Below are 16,663 nucleotides of genomic sequence, written 5' to 3'. Positions count from 1 at the left end.
GCGTGAAATCAATTTTATGCCGAACTGGGGCTGGACCGTTGATTGACGTTTGGATAAAAACAAAATGCCGGAGATGCTTGATTTTCAATCGACGTTTCCATCGGCGAATAGCAATTTTGTTATTTCATAAGAGAAATAAATGGCTTTCTAGGGAAATTTACAAATTCCATGTTGATAATTTGTAATTTGCAAAATCTCTCTCCTGGCGTTAATTCGATCGTGTAAGACGACGCAGGGCTGTAAATTTGAACAGCGCGATTAAATGGTAAATCGTGGATAGAAAGTAAGATAATTATTTAAGGAGCAATGTAAAATATTTCTACACGCGCCGTTGAGCCCGAAATGTGAACGTTTTCGATATAAATTACCCAAGCAGGAGATGTGAAAAATTGAGGACAGATAACATCAATGTTCGTACGTGACTAAAATAAACCGCTCGCGCCATATTCGAACACCTGCAATTTTAATACCGTCGCTGGAAACTGGATCGACGATAAATTCATATAATCCATATATAAACATATTTTTGTCACTGTCCCTCGCATCTAGCACGTTTTTGTCGACTCGTATCGACGCTTATTCCTTCGTAGATGAATACCCTCGTTCGCTCGTCGCGGCGGTTTCCCTGGTAATTTTAATTGCACGTTACGAAACAAATATTGACCGGGAAAAAATAATCCTCGAGGTTGGTAAATAAATGCGATTGTCGTTTTTATCGGTATTTCACTCACCTCCGATCGCATCTACATGAAACTTACATTCGTTACGAATAATCTCGTGGCGTTCCCATGGCACCTCGTAATTCCTATTTGCCTATCCTTTGCCAACAGCATTTCGTAAATAAGTAAATAAATCAGAAACAGCGCAAATGAATAGATTGAGAAAGATGAATAAATAAATCAAACAAGAGAAATGTACACAATAAGAGTACTGTAATACTTTGATCTAGTGTGTGTTGCATAAAGCGAACCGCCTCAATCCTTTAATAAATCTTATCTTCGAAAAGCGATTCCAAAGGTCCAGCACCTCGTATACCGGATTACAGAGGAATAAAAAGTACTCTTTCCTACAGGATTTTATTCTCCATACTTTCAAGGGAGAAATTGATATATCTGTTCCCCTGCTATCCCTCGAATATATCTCTCCACTTTCAACCACGTGCCTATTCTCAAAACATTCTATCTTACTCGAAACCGACAGCTTCTCGCGAACAAACGAGATTCTACCTTTGCCTCTGATCCTTTCATAAACGTCTCAAACAACGTTCACACAACTTACGTAACAGTCTCAAAAATGGCACGTATTTTCTACACTTGGCTACGGCGTATAGCGACAATTTCGTTTCACACGAGGGAGATAGTGTTCACCGCCGCGTTTCCCGAACTTCCATATATTTGTCAAAGGTCAATCTTTATTATCCGTACAGCACTCTGTCAGCTATATTATAGTTATTCATTCTTAACTTCCCCTTAAATTTCTGTATCTATCATTTTTTTTTTTTCTGCGCGTAATATATATATATATATATATATATATATATATATATATATATGATATATATATATATATATATATATATATATATATATATATATATATATATATCATTTTTTCTCACGTTATCTCTGTCATAGCATTATCACGTTATCTTTCTTACGTGCAACGGTTCGTATCTTTATGAAAAAGCATATATAGTAAATACGATACAACGAAACGTAATTCATATTTTCGCCCATTCTACGATGCGCTATGTTCGTCTGTGTTATCGTGGAAAAGAGGTCGGCTTGCGAGCTGACCTCGTAAAAGCTATGAAACCAGAACCATCTTAATAATGATAAAAATAATAATAATCGTAATCGCGACGGAAGACAATAATCCGTGGTGAGCTTAAGGCGCAACGAAATTGTCGGCAATAAAAGCTTAGCACTCCATCGATGCTGCTCGTTCTCTGTGGTTAAGCTCGACAAAGTCGAGCTTGGTCGGCTACGTTTCAGCCCTCTGGCCGCCGCCACGGAACAGACGAGTCTGCCTCCGGGAAAGGAACCGGAATATGGACGAAAAGAGGAGAGCGAATAGAGTGGAAACCCGGTTATCCCGTTGGAATTCCAATTTGTTGGGGGCGCCGCGTGTATTTTCGCGCGGGGGGAAAGAAACCAGCCGTAGGCGAGGAGATGAAGCGTATTGTCCGGCGGATGAGTTCGGCAAAGGCAGAAAAACGGGACAGGGAATCGCCTCTTTGAATCCACGGCATCGTCGAATGTGTCGCATCGTTTACGTTCGATGGCTATTATCACGTTTATCCGTCGATGCTGTGGTCGTGCGCCACATACTTCTATGTTTCTCAGGATAGCGTTATTTTTGTATTAAACACGCTAGATTTTACGAATACGTAATATTTTTTTATTATATTACACTTTTTTGTTCTACCAAAGTTTTACTGCGGCGCAATTGACGTTACGAAGCGATTTATATTTAACTCTAAATTTCAATTTTCACAACGATTTTTCCGTAGATTTAATATTCGTATTCATCAAAGGTTCGTTATTCAAAGTTCCATACATGACTGATTATATTTCATTGACAATTTACAACAATAAGGCCTTCGATGATCGTATAATGCATAACGTGTCAATAACAAGCGAAGCGTCGCATAGCCGCGTGGCAAATACTACCCGTAGAGAATTTGAAAGCTCGCAGCGCAAGTAACTTGTAATTTTACGTTAATCACAGTATTGTGCAAGCTCGTTTACGTATTACCATGTATAATTGCTTTCGTTGAACGCTTCGTTCTACCGAATTACTAACTGAATCAGATTATCATGCTAGGTAACGGCTCGCAAAGCGATCGACACCGAATTCACTAACCTGAATAATCCGCTTTCTAATGGGATCCTTCTCCTCTGTGAATGAAATAAAACATCGATAATACATCGATGGGAAAACGAGGCGGGGGAAAATATTTTCAATCTTTATCTTTCGTTGTGCTATTAACCGATATCACAAGACAGTCGCGCTTATCTACAAGGTGGTCCAAAGATACGACAACACTTTTTTGTGAAAGGAGGAACAAAAGTGAAGCCACGTTTCACGGTGATGCGGAAAAATGGCAGAGGTGGAGCGAATGCGGCCGCTGTAACTGATGCAAATGACCCGCTTGCACGACAAAAAGATAGACGAACAATGTCATTCGTGTCAGCTCTTCTGCTGTTGTACGTCACTTTCACGTACTGGCGCATTATCATTTCAGTCCTAGGGACGATAGATATCGCGACCTGTTCGACCACCGTTAATAACTTTGTAAATTTCTACGCGGAATGACAAGTGGAAAGAAAGAGAATTTTGTTGAATTTTGTTGAAATATGTCAGAAGAATCATAGACCGGGTTCAGAATACCGACTGCACTGCCTGTTACTAGATTTCGTTACGATGTTAATGAAACTTGAAAACATTTCGTATAGTATATTCACAAGAAGCTCGTAGTATTCGGTTAGATTCGCGAGCCTGTGTATATTCGCGTTACGAGAAGTCTTTCGAGTTTCGTAAACGAGAAAGATAAGACGCTTTATCTCTTCCTTTTCCAATGAAGATTTCGCACGAACAGAGTTTTAAAAAGTCTCGCGTAAAAGTATCGCTAACGAGGATTCTCTTTCCTTCGACTCCGATCCTCTTCTTTCTCGCCACTCTTTTCTCTGCCAAGCAAGTAAGTAAGTAGCAGTCCTCGAATCTTCTCTGAAATTCGCATAATCAAACGTTCAGTCAGCGAGATGCATCCGGTATGAGGAGGACTTTCATTTTACCCGATACGTCATCCAAAGAACAAGAAGGAAAAAGAACAAGAGACGTTTGAAAGGTTGACGAGGTGAAAACGAGGACGATGCTCCCGTTTTCGGCAAGCTGACGGTTCACGCGCAAAAAGATGCGTGTCACTGGATCAGACTTTGTTCTTATTGTCCTACGTCTTTCCCAGTGCTATTTTTTTCTTCTTTTTAAGGCTTAATACGTACACGGGCTGTGACAGGCAAGTTTTCTGGTACGACGTCCCGTTGGTATTTCGGCCCTTTTCTTTTTTCGTCTCGTTGAAAGTTTACCTGGAAGATTAATACTAAAACTACACAATTTTCTCTACGAGTTGCTTGAATCGGTGGTTTCGTCGTTTTACTTGGGGAAATTATCTGTTTCAGAAGAAACGAGGTTGGAAAGCTCATTGAGAGAAGAAGGTTCAGAGAGTCGAGCATTTGGCAGCGGAGTTGAAAACTGAAAGGCGACAAAGTTTCGCCACTAAGTTGGAAACTTTGAAACTGATATAAATGGCCGGTCGGTCACTCGGGCTAAGCGGTTTGCAATTTACTCGCGAAAAGTTCTTCCCCCCGTTTGCGGTAATAAACCGAATCGATTAGAGCTTCGCACGGGATGCAATATCGTTGAATGAAATCGCTGCTATATCGCGATGGGAATGGCTATCTCCCTCTTCCGACCGAATTTCCATTTCACAGAGACAACCTGTCTTGTCTATCGAGGCTCGGTTTTCGAATTCCGTTTGACATCGCTGGCAAAATTCTAATAACGGAAGATATTCCTCTTTGCGCAGTAAATTAAAACACGAAGTAGCGATACAATTAGAAGCGGCGCTACAGAAAATTTTGCTACGAAGATTGAAAGATGACGGTATAATGCTGCTCTAATCAGACCCTTGATAAAAAAAAAAAAAAAGAGAAAAACAATAGAAAGTTACTAAAAAGAAACTTGGTTCGTTCGAGGAAATTCGTGTAAAGGCGTTGAAAGAAGAAAAGCAGCAATAAAGAAACAGCTTGGAAACAATCTAGCGAGAACTTCGGAGTAAAAATGAAAATAACATAAGCGTACTGGAAAAGAAATTCCACTGAAATAAAGACGGTGTAGGAATAAAAAACACCAGAAGTACAACGTACATAAAGAACAGGCACCATAAAGAAGATAGAAAATATCACGTTAGGAAAAGAAACAAAGTTCTTCTAAGTAAAAATATGATGTCTGTAAAGATCAACAGGCTTCATAATTTCTAGGATATCCTAAATGGGCTACGTGAAACTTGGAGAAGACGTCGGCTTTAAGCGAAGCACAGTCGAATTATAAAATCGTTAATGTGAAAGTATGATAATACACGAGCTGTAGACGATGCCTGATGAATGTTTCGTACAAAAGAACTTGACTCGCAAAAATTCGAAACGCAACAGCCGTTAAACTTTTCAAGAGTGAACAATCCAAACAGCTTGATGAATAAAAAAGGCAATTTCCATGTTATACGGTCGGGTGGATTTTTATGTCGAACATTTCCACGTAAGCTTTTTAATTACACGTTTTTTCGACGCGTTATCGCTACGATGAGTGTTTCTCTGAAAGGTATTCACCGTTCGTTGGAATTGAAAAAAAGTGGATCGTTTACACCCCCACCCATTTTACAGATCAAATACGTAGGCGAACGGTGTTTCGACGATGCACGGTTTGTCGACGAAATTTTAATCGAACCATACATTTCCGTCGGTAATTTCGGACAAAGTTACGGCCGATCGCGCATATCGTGTCATCCTTCCTCTTTCCAAAAACCGAAAAAAATATCCCCCCCCCCCCAAAAAAAACAACGACGAAAATATCGGCAGTACATCGCGACTGAAATAGCAGATTCGCGACATACCACCAACGACGTATAAGCAACCCTGTGCTCCGTTATTTATCCAACGAGTATTTCAAAACTGTCTCGCGTTTAATTTACCGTCTCGCATTGATCAAAACTGTCTGCCGTGTTTTGACAAAAAAAAAAAAAAAAAAGAAAAAAAATAATGCAAACGCTACAAAACAGAAGGGCGAAACGAGCGTACGAGGGAAATATAAACGCGTCATAAAGTTGCAGTCTGATCTCGCGCGAAAAACGGGCGGTTCACACTTTTCATCGTGCCTACCCCTTTTTTCTTTCTCGTTGACTGGAACGAGGTTTTATGCCGACCGAGGATGGCTGCCTTAAAATTAGATTCGAGAAAAATATTTAACTTTCGATCAGATGCGGCTTCCCGATTGGCGTAGCGGAAACAAAAGGGTCCCGAGAGCCAGCTAGTTTCGACCATTTGTTTCAATTACATAACATGCTCGAGACACTCGCGCGTGATTTGCCGTTCCGCAACGCCATTTACTGGTCATCGCTGAATTATGGTTTCCCAACAGCCCCATATATATCCTATCAGATCCCTATAGGCTCGTTTTCGAGATACGATTACAGTTTTAAAACAAATTCGACAGTTATCGTAATCCTCGCCGATCCGGTTGGGGTAAAAATGCACGTTGCGTGGGACGCGCAACGGTTCGCGGGGTTTCACGCGCGGTTTCAACAACGAAAATCCGATTGCGTCGAACAATCGAACGCTATACTTTTTTCTTTCACAGAAAAACGAACAGATCAGGATTTCGCGCGCGAACCCATCCCATTACCGATTATCGTAAAGCTGCTAATTGAATGTTATATTCAATATATCCGCGAATTTGTGCATACCGATATTCCGTTTTATTTCTGCTATTGTAGCGACTTGAGTTCGACGCTTTTATGGAGTGGAGAGTTACAAAAGTATTTGAACGTTTACCACAAATCTTTTATTCATATGTTGCGTATATTTTATAAAACATTTTAGAACGAGAAATTTCATTAGTGTTGTAACGAGATTGTCGAAAAATTATTAAAAATATTGTTTAATGTCAGTTTGTTTGACGTTTCTGTGTAATGAGATAGAAATACGAGGTACGATATCATCGTAGGAATATAATGTATTTGATATTCAAATCTTGCGCACTGCGAATAACATCCAGCATTCCTATTTATACAATTAATTTCCACATCATAGACACGATGCTCATGAGATATCGCGTATAGTGCAGAATCGAATTAATATAAAGTTCGTTTCATTTAATACGATATAATTGCATTTAACAGTAATTACAATTTAATCTATAAATCTAAATCCTTAATATTTTACCATTCAGGTTGCACATATTGCATTGCATACTAAATAACTAAATCAATATAACCGAAATTATATTCTTCAAAATATTCTTCAACTATATTTATACATTGCTGCATATATATTTCGGTTCTTCGAACCGATACTCCAGTTGATCTTTGGTAGTATCTATTTATTGTTAATAATATCTAATTCTGCTGCATTCGTCGGAACGGTATCATTCTCGCTAAATATGGTTTCATTATCTAATATTGAAAGCAGTGGTCCCACCGGCAAATCGACGCGAAACGGGATCGAATGAAAGGTGCTAATTAAGCGATATCTGGGCTGCACACTGAAGCAGCATTTTTAGATTATCCGTTCTCCGTGACGTCCATTTGCCGTAATCATTACAAACGCGATCAAACGCAAAGCAACGAGGCTGAGCTGCGCGTTATCCGCGTCCCTGTTCCCAGACTACAGTTTTTCCCGATGCACGCGTATTAAAGACGAGGCATCGGCGGATCGGTGAAATAGGGTGAATCCGTCGTCGGATGAACGACACACGGCGATGCATATTGCGACTGGTAATATACGCGCATCGGCCTCGTTTCTACCTGAAAGCGCACTGCTATTTGCACGGCCGCTGCATTATACGTGTGAGTGCACGCGGACTTCGGCGATTAATTAGATTGCTGCTAACGCGGTGCATCAACGAATTGTACACAATCAGAGAGAGAGGGAGAAAGAGAGAGAGAGAGAATCTGATCCGCACCTTCATTCCTGTACGTTCTCTCTGTATTTCTTGTCCCCAATGTCGATTTTCAGCTACTTTCCTCGATCGTCTACGTACACGTATAATACATTCATATACATTCTCGTTCGTAATTATGGAAACACCAGGTGTATTTTGCGGATAATTTAGTAACTAAATTAATGAAATTTGAAGACAGGAATTAAAACCGACTCGATAGACATTTATTTATTTTTCTTAATTTTTAATTCGGTGATTATAGAAGAATGTGGATAAAGGATTGCCCGATTAACGGTATTTTTGCACGCTAATTTCAAATACTCGATACTTTCACGTATCTGTAACGCTCAAAACTCAAAATCTCACCTTAAATTGCTACCCCCGAATTATTCACCCTCATACAGTACAATATATCATGCTTCAGATTATTTTCAAATAAAATTCTTTTTCGATTTTCACGATCCTAATGTTTTCCCGTTTTTCTTTCTATGTATTGTGATATTCTTGTTGAACCGTTCCCGTGCACTCGAGTTCGACTTTAACGCGAGTTGTACCGTCTGTTTCCATAAAATTCCCCGCAACTCCTATTTCCACGGGCTCTGAACTTCGATTACCGTTTCAAGATGTTCCCCTTTGTTTCTGTATTTCGATTTCTATTAGTATTACGTCTCCGCACCTGTCTTCCGGTGGCAACCGTTCTCTCGCGCGTTGCGCATTTCGAATTCCATTTCTCTGTCCCGTTCCTTCTGTTTCCGCAATTCTCGGCACCGATGCCGGAATCTCAATTCCCGGGCCGAGAATGGTAAAGGAAACATATTAACGCGGACGATGTAATTACTGTGACTTTTCGAGCGGCCTCTTTGCTCCGCGAATCTGCGATCAGCTCGTTTCTTTGAGGGGAAATATCTCTCCGTGGCGTCTCTTCGTTACTTTGAAAATTCGTGAAAGCTCATATCCCTCGTGTATTTATTCGAAATTCATCTCGTTTATTCACAGAATTTATGCATTTGCGCCAACGTTACCTTTCGCTTGATACAGACCAAATTTTCATTCGCTGATACGTAATCCGAAACGTTGATACATCGTGAATAGAATAAAAATATTCTTACGACAAAAAATCGTTGGCAGATGCAAAAACAATATAGTAATATGCAATTATTGGAGAGGAATCGTTATCGTAACATTTTCCTCCATAATTCAACGATAACTATTGGTCCGAACGAAATACAATTAAACACGAGGAAAATCAGAGTATTACGATTGAGAGAACAATTAAGGTGACAAAGGATTAGTCGATGAAAGCAATTAAGGATTCTCTTCGCCCAGAAGCGGCCAAAAACCTACTTCCATCGAATTTAATCCACGAATGTTTCTCGGGAGTTCTTTGTTTCGTAGAAAAAGGACGAAGAATGAAAAGAAAGAGTAATTTCAAGTAAAATCTGTGTCACGCGACGTGCTTAGCGTTAAATCAAACGATTGCATAGTTGTTTGAAAGGTTGGCGAACGAAACGTCGTCGTGTCTTGCGAAGTAGGTATTACGATTCTAACGCTATTAATTAAAGGGATGATACAACGCTGATAAGAAAGGAACTCGTAATTATTCGCAAGCTGACGGTTTAATAAACTTCTGCTCGCGGTCTGTAATCATAATTAGTCAAAGCACAGCTACGTGTTTCTTGCAACAAACGCGTGTAGCACGGCATTTAAGTTGAGCACAATTCGCAAGTAGGTAACTCGTGCGCACGTGTGTCAACATCTCGTTTCCGCTTTTCCGTGGCTATTTAAAAATTTGCTAACTCTCGCGGCAAGTTTCTGCAATTTCCACTATCCACAGATTTCTGAGATAAAATTCTCTTGATGTACTAGGTTCGATAAGATAGGATTATCTGTGTCGGAAGGATATTTGAATCGAGCTAAGTAATTTCTCTTGTAATTCAATAAATTCGGTTATGAATTTTGTGATGCTTCTTGGTTAGATCTAAAGTACACAGAATTTTCTCATTCTCCAGTTATTATATTAAAGACTAATGGTGTCCCGTGATATACCAACAGTATCTCAAGTTTGATTATTCTATACAAAGTTCAAAATTGAATCTTGAAACGTTCGAACTAAGTTGGATAATTCTACTATATCGTTAAACTCGAAATTCAACGACAAAGGATCGAATCAATGATATACTTGGTGAAAAAAGATGCCTCTCTGATTAAGCGTAGAATTTGAACGCGTATCGCTTTGAAGGTTTTCGAGTAAGGGAATCGATAGATATGATTTCCTTGGAAACGAGACAGGCTCCCTGATGGAATCGATTCGTTCTCGTTAGCGGCGGTTAAACGACCGTCGATTGGAATATCGGCTTAAAGTTGCTCAGTACCAAACTTCTTTCATTAAACTTGCGAGAATTCACATCCGCTCGTTCAACCCTGTAAGGAAATCCCTTCGGATCACACAAAGCGACAAGGAAGTTCGAAAATTCACCCCAAACCGCGACAAATTTAAATAGCGAGGCAAACGAGCCGTATCATTATCCGGTCGTCGCTGGCCCTTCTGGTGACATTATAAATTTGAACGCGACCAAAGGCCACGAGAGACCGATGGAATCCAATTACGAACCTGCTAACGAAATTATCGCAAGAGGGATTAACGCCGCAAACGTGTGCCAAAGTGTGAACTCATCGTGTAAACGTTTCTCGTGGAGAAGTCGCCAGAATCGTCGACACGGTGGCAAGTGTTATTTTTTTTACTCGTCGTCGCGTCTTACGCTCTTTTATCCGGCAACTGTGTACATGTTTTCTTTCGCTTCCAAACTGTTATGGCTGAAATCGAAGCTTTAGCCGAAGTATAAAGTTGTTGGCTGCGAGCCCAAGCTCCTTTTAGGCGGCTCGTAACACGACTGAATTATACCAACTCTACCTCTGGCTGTCGAGAGAGACGCGTCATCTCTTGCGACTTAGTTTCTCGAACCGCGACTCATGCCACGATTCACCGAGGTTAACGTGTTCCGTGACGCGTCGGTTATCGATGCCACATGTCGAAGCTTGTTTAAACTTACGTTTTATGGAAAAATAAAATTACCACATACCTTTTGATTCCTAATGTATTTTAACGAATTTCCTTCCACATACTTTGCGGGTAGAACTGATTTTCTCATTTTGAATACTTCGCTTTTTCTTTTCCACTCTTTCCCACTTTTTCTAAGCAACAATTTTCGGCAAAATTTATTTAGGTAATACATTTCTATGTATTAACGATTAACGTTACATGTCATCCGTATCGTTATCGCTAGCTGCATAAATGTGTAAGATAAGGACGATAAGAAAGATTACATTAAAAAATTTATAATTTTGTAAAGTAAAGACAGTCGTGTATATTGCAATATTTTATAGATCAAGCCTTTTGTTTGCAATATAATAACTTTTTAAATTCTGTAACCATTAGACAATATAATTTATCCAACAAGCATAATGAGCATGCTATACACGACACAAAATCTTCTAGAGAGTGATAACGTGCTTTTCTAGAGAAAATAGAACAGGTGGTCTCGGACACTCGATCCAGTTTTTTCTTCGTTCAATGGTTTATTCCATCGGAATATCGGATCAACGATCCGCGGCATCGAAGTTCTTTCATTAAACTTGAGAGGATTCAGTCGCCTCCGTAGATCCCTCGAGGGAATAACGCGTCGAAGGATCGATAAAGTTGCCAGTGCCGAGACAAAGAACGGTTTATGGTGCGCATAATTTCCAACCCTCGATCCTCTCTCTTCGGTCAAGCCTCGATTTCTCACGAAATCGCATGCACGTCGCGAACTTTGCCGCTTATCCGTGGCACGCGAATTTTTTCCTCTGTCCGACGCGCGTTCCCCGAGCTGTCTCAACTTTTTGCGTATCCTGCCACATGTAGCATAGTATTCGCACCTACGATCATGGTGAAATGTTCGTGCGATCGCTTTGACGCGAAATTGGTCGACGAAATTTGGAACGATTTCAATTTGAAGCGACCAAGCTGAAAGGAAATTCGCAGGGGAAAGTAATGAGAATTCGAAGCGAGTATATGGAAAATGCAGAGGTTCGCAAAATTCGAATATTTAACGCGAGAAATTTTTATAAACGTGTTACGTACGTCGTACGAAACATTTTGCAATTTTCAACGATTATATTAGTAAGATTTGAAAGCAATCACTTTCTTGGGACAGAAAACGACGTGATTTTGAAATAAAAACGCGGTGCAATTAATGGAAACAGCAAGCGGAACTTCGATGGTAGATATTTCTAACAATCATAAAACGATTGATTATATTTTTGCTCGAATGAGCTCGCATCGTGCAATTCCACGATAGCTAGAATTTCCGCAAACAGCTGGTTCGCATAAAGTGATTCCAATTGGGAATTATTGCGTGCTGCTCGCGATTATTGCGTTATCGATAATCAGAAATCGGTTCTATCCGTTATTTCCGAGAAGGATGAAGAACCGGTGAAAAAACTCGGTCAGGCGGAAAATGAATTTATCATCGTTATACATCTATGAAAACGAATAGGATTTACATTATCGAATCAGCCTAGAAAATTACGATTAACGATGCGACATTGATATAAACGCAAATGCTGTATGGAAGAGTACAAAGCTCAGTTTAATTAACAATAGCACGACTGGTCCATAGAAGGACAATCGGAACTCGCACAGTGGACTCTGTGGAGTGTGCAAAAGCGTGCAATCATAAAGGCAACGACCAATAGGGGCGTGTAACACGGGGAGAAATGCAGTTGTCGTTCAACGCCAGGGCGAAAAGCAACAATATGTCTAAGTGCCAACAGCCAAACGCTATCGTAAACATCGATCTGCCAACGTCCAGCGGTTCCCCTCCTGATATCAATTTTCCACCAACGATTCGCTGTCGTAGACAAATGTCGAATTTAAGAAACCTACCAAAACGAACAGCCTCCATATGGGTCGCATTTATTCAAAAGTTACATTATACTTGAGGAGGCCTTGCAGAGTGTGTCAAGAAATTAATCAAACCAATACTGTTCGTATTAAAAATTATTCATCGATAATAATCAGGCAAATGCAAAGGTTTAGAAATGTGACTATTGAAGAAAGAGGATAAAATTGATTCGTCTTCCCTTCGTTAACGTTAGGAATACCAGGATTTCTTTCTTCTCGTGTTTGTCTTATAGATACCTACACTTGCGTAAAGACAATTGCTGAAGAATTATACAGAGAAGATAAACGACGATAGCTTGAAAGGTAAAGTAGATATCGAAGGAGGGAAGACAAGAATTGATAATGTAATCAGCCTCATTTTTTGGCGCAGTTTTTCAACGAATTCAGCGGCAAGTACCACGCGGGAATACGCCTCACGTTCATGGATATTAAAGGCGGCATAAATATGAAAGTAAGAAACGAGGGCCAGCCTCAATTGCGTTTCTACGAAAAGGGGGAAAAAATTTGAGTGGTCGCCGGAACGAATGCAACAACATAACGGAACGAGCCCTTAGGCAACCAGGGCTTGAACTTTCACCATGCTCTCACTAATTGAACGCTCTACCGGTAGCGAATTGCAAACAAAGAAACGCTTAAATTAAGACTAACAGGTAAAAGCTTTTACGACGACCATTGATATGGCATGTTAATCGAATAATGTTGTCAAATAGAAACGCTCGTATCATTTGTAATTCAAATATTAAAGGAAATTTTCGTTTACTATGAAAGTATTAAACAAAAAGCTTTGGTTCTACGAGCACAAGACGTTGCTGATAACTTTTCTGTACTTTTCAATTTAGAGATCAATGATTGATCAATATGGCTCCTGAATGATATATCAATAAGTGAAACTAACTTACGTAAGATACAAGTTTATACGAACTTCCACGCATAAGTACACACGCCGACGCACAAATATAGACATGTATTTTGTAGAAAAAAGTACAACATAAGACTATAATTAATCGTGCAGTAGAGTAAATAAATTATAAAGCGTAATGGTCGATTACCGCATCCCAAAATTCGCAGAAAATTCAGAATTTTGAATTTTTAAACTCGGACGAAATCTTAATATCGTGATTCATGAAAACAACTGAAAAATCTTCGTATACTATCAGTGCAAACGGTTGGTGACAGAAGTGTACCTATTTGAAGAGGGTTTATTACTCGTCTCGATTCAATTCCACGGACAATAGAGAACCACGCGTCGCAATGAAAGGCGTCCAATCCAGAAAACAATTGGTGTTGGTACAAGGAAACGAAGTGATGTTTTATTTGGGAGTGAGCGAGGAAAACTGGCGAGATTGAAGGTACAGCACGGCAGCGTTAGATTGGAAGGTAGCACAGAGCTAGCAATATGTGGCGATTGTCCTCATCTTTCATCGCGCGAGGAATGGTGGACCTCTAGGGTGAGAGAGGTCAAAGGCGAAGCGCGAAATGGAAAGCTCTCCTTGAAAGCTGTCGCCGGAAAATAGATACAGGTCGCTTATATACGACCCAGTTCCTCTTCCGTTTTCATCCCCCTTTTCTTTTTGATCCTTTGCTCGTTTTCTCTCTCTTTCTAGTTATTTCGTCCTCTTTTTCTCTCTTTGGTCGTAGACTACGTTTCACGAATCACCGGTTGACCATCCGCCCCGATATGGGTCTTTCAAACTCCTATTTACTCTCTCAGTTTTTTCCTCTCTGAATGTTGCCTGGAATCACGCGAAACTGCATCGCGAAATAAAAACCTATCGACCAGTCTCCAAAGAATTGTTTCCCCTCGGGAGTTCCTTCTTCATAGCTCGTTCCAATTTCATTACTTATACATTACCTCGGCCTTATATCAAATAAACGCGACCACCTAACTTCCTAACGAAATTTGCAAGCTTATCTTTTGCAAGTATTGGAAACTCTTTAAGCACACAATACGATGTTATTAACAAGTTGCTCGTCGACAAGCACCACCGCTTACAGGATCCTCCATCGAAAATTCTATTCTATCGTGGCCCCGTTTCTTTTTCTTCTTTTTTTGCTAGCTCGATCGATTCAGCACCGATGATTACGATGCTCACGCAGAATGAAACACAGGCGAGGACGGTTCCTATTTCTCCTGTATTTTTTTCTCATTTCTTTGGCTGTAAAATCTAAATGGAATTTGGTCACGGGCTATTCGATAATCCACGAGATTTATCGTATTAATGCATCGCTGATTTCTAAGTAGAAGCAACGAAGGTCTCTGGCACCGTTAATAAATTATATCAAACAAAGCCGCGAAACGGAAGAGGAGCAGCTAAATCAAAAACGCTCGAGGAACCGCTCAAAGGCTCAAACTCAGCCGATGGCAGCGAGCCATCGAAATGAAAATTATTACGGCACGAACGAGCTTCCGCCTCCTCTGAGATAAATATTAGTCGGAAAACGTGGCTACAATTTCCTCCAGCAAAATCATTCGTCTTCGTGTATGATTTATACGAAGTAATCGTGGCAATTAAAATTTGTCATTCCGTTTGAATTTATTAGACCCGCTATTGTTACCTAATCAAATTATTTCGAGTACAGCATTCATTGTAATATTCGGTAAATGAAAGAAATGCTTAGATTCCGTTTTCCTAGTCATATTCGTAAGAATATCAATTGTCGTAAGTGTCCACGATCTATCGATCGCGTTAAACACCGAACTCTGTAAACTTCGCCGCTGTTACCTAATCAAATTTTCTCTTTGGTTGAACAGGTGCAATGAGCTAATGGCGTAACCGGGAACACGAGGCCCCGAAACCTTGGCCTCGAGTAGCCCGCCGTGACCACCACACCGATCCAGACGATCGCATCGGCGCTCACTATCGTGCCGCCCAAAACACGTCCAAGTACGTGCACGCGAGTGACGTGGTCGTCGTTCGAAACGACGACATGTCGTTCTTGCTTAGTCGAGGCGGCCGAAAGGGGCCCATCATCTGCTTCGTTGGCCTTCTTCTGGTCTTCGCTCTTTATCAGCTAGGCATCATCTGCGGCTCCATGAAGTACGTGCCCACAGCGATGATGGTCGCCAAAGAGGTAAGTCTGTTCGCATTTTATATCCGCTAATTAAGTCATGGTTACAACGAATACATGTTGTATCGAACTGTTGTTCTCGTCATAGCCTACAAAATAGATAAAAACTTGACGAATCGGATCGTTGGAATTGAATTATTTAAAAGGGAACCTCTCGAACAAACAGCATTCGAAAACTTTTCTGGAAATTTCTCCACCATGCATGAAGTTATTATCGCATTGACGATTTACGAGCGTGCCTCGACTACGGAGCCAGTAATTACGAATTAGTTTTATCCCAGTTTTCGCGAAATTGTCCTGCAAACAGTGGGTACGTGCCGCAGTCGGAGCCAGAACAATCGTCGGTGCCTGAACGCCTAGACAAACGCGTGTTTCCGCCAACTTTGTCTCCCCGTGTGTGTTGCTATGATGAACGAAATGCCAGAATTACATGCTTTATCGAACAGTAAGGAGCAACTGACCATGGTGTGAAGAAATTTTATGTGGTGAACTCGGTGGAAAACGAGGTGGGATTTAATGATATTTGTATACTTCACAGTTGGATGCGAGAGATGAAAGGACTGTTTATCTACGAAATATTACGGGTTCTCGTAAACCAGTTTTTCCCATTTTCTCTGTGGAGAGTTACGTTATTAAATAATGAGCGACTCTGGTCGGAAATGAAAATAGTTTTGCAATTTAAAGGTTTGATTAAAACTCCTCATACGTGATGTGTAACACGTTTTAAATTTATATACGATTGATTTAACTTTTAATATAGCTTACGATGAATTCTATATATTTCCACTGCTGATGTTTTACGAGACCTTTAAATTAGACTGAAACTCCATCATAAATTTGGAATGATCTTCGGATGGCCTTAATGTCATTGACGCTATCTCCACGATCACCTCGTTACCTTCGAATGAATTTAAGGGTCAATAACACAACCTACGA

General features: G+C 40.3%; 1 protein-coding gene across 3 annotated transcripts in view; it reads left to right on the top strand.

Annotated features, from left to right (window-relative positions):
- The window catches only part of LOC100648160 (protein-tyrosine sulfotransferase), a 183,535-nt gene that overhangs the window by 157,288 nt on the left and 9,584 nt on the right, over window positions 1-16,663 (top strand). For all 3 annotated transcript variants that reach the window (XM_048404638.1, XM_003394206.4, XM_048404639.1), the window contains one exon: window positions 15,411-15,730. In XM_048404638.1, coding sequence (XP_048260595.1) covers window positions 15,587-15,730 — 144 coding nt within the window. In that variant the 5' untranslated portion in view covers window positions 15,411-15,586. The remainder of the gene's footprint in view (window positions 1-15,410; window positions 15,731-16,663) is intronic.

The sequence above is a fragment of the Bombus terrestris genome, chromosome 3, assembly GCF_910591885.1.
Source record: "Bombus terrestris chromosome 3, iyBomTerr1.2, whole genome shotgun sequence".
Classification (NCBI taxonomy): domain Eukaryota; kingdom Metazoa; phylum Arthropoda; class Insecta; order Hymenoptera; family Apidae; genus Bombus; species Bombus terrestris.
This window is presented reverse-complemented; position numbering and strand designations above follow the sequence as displayed.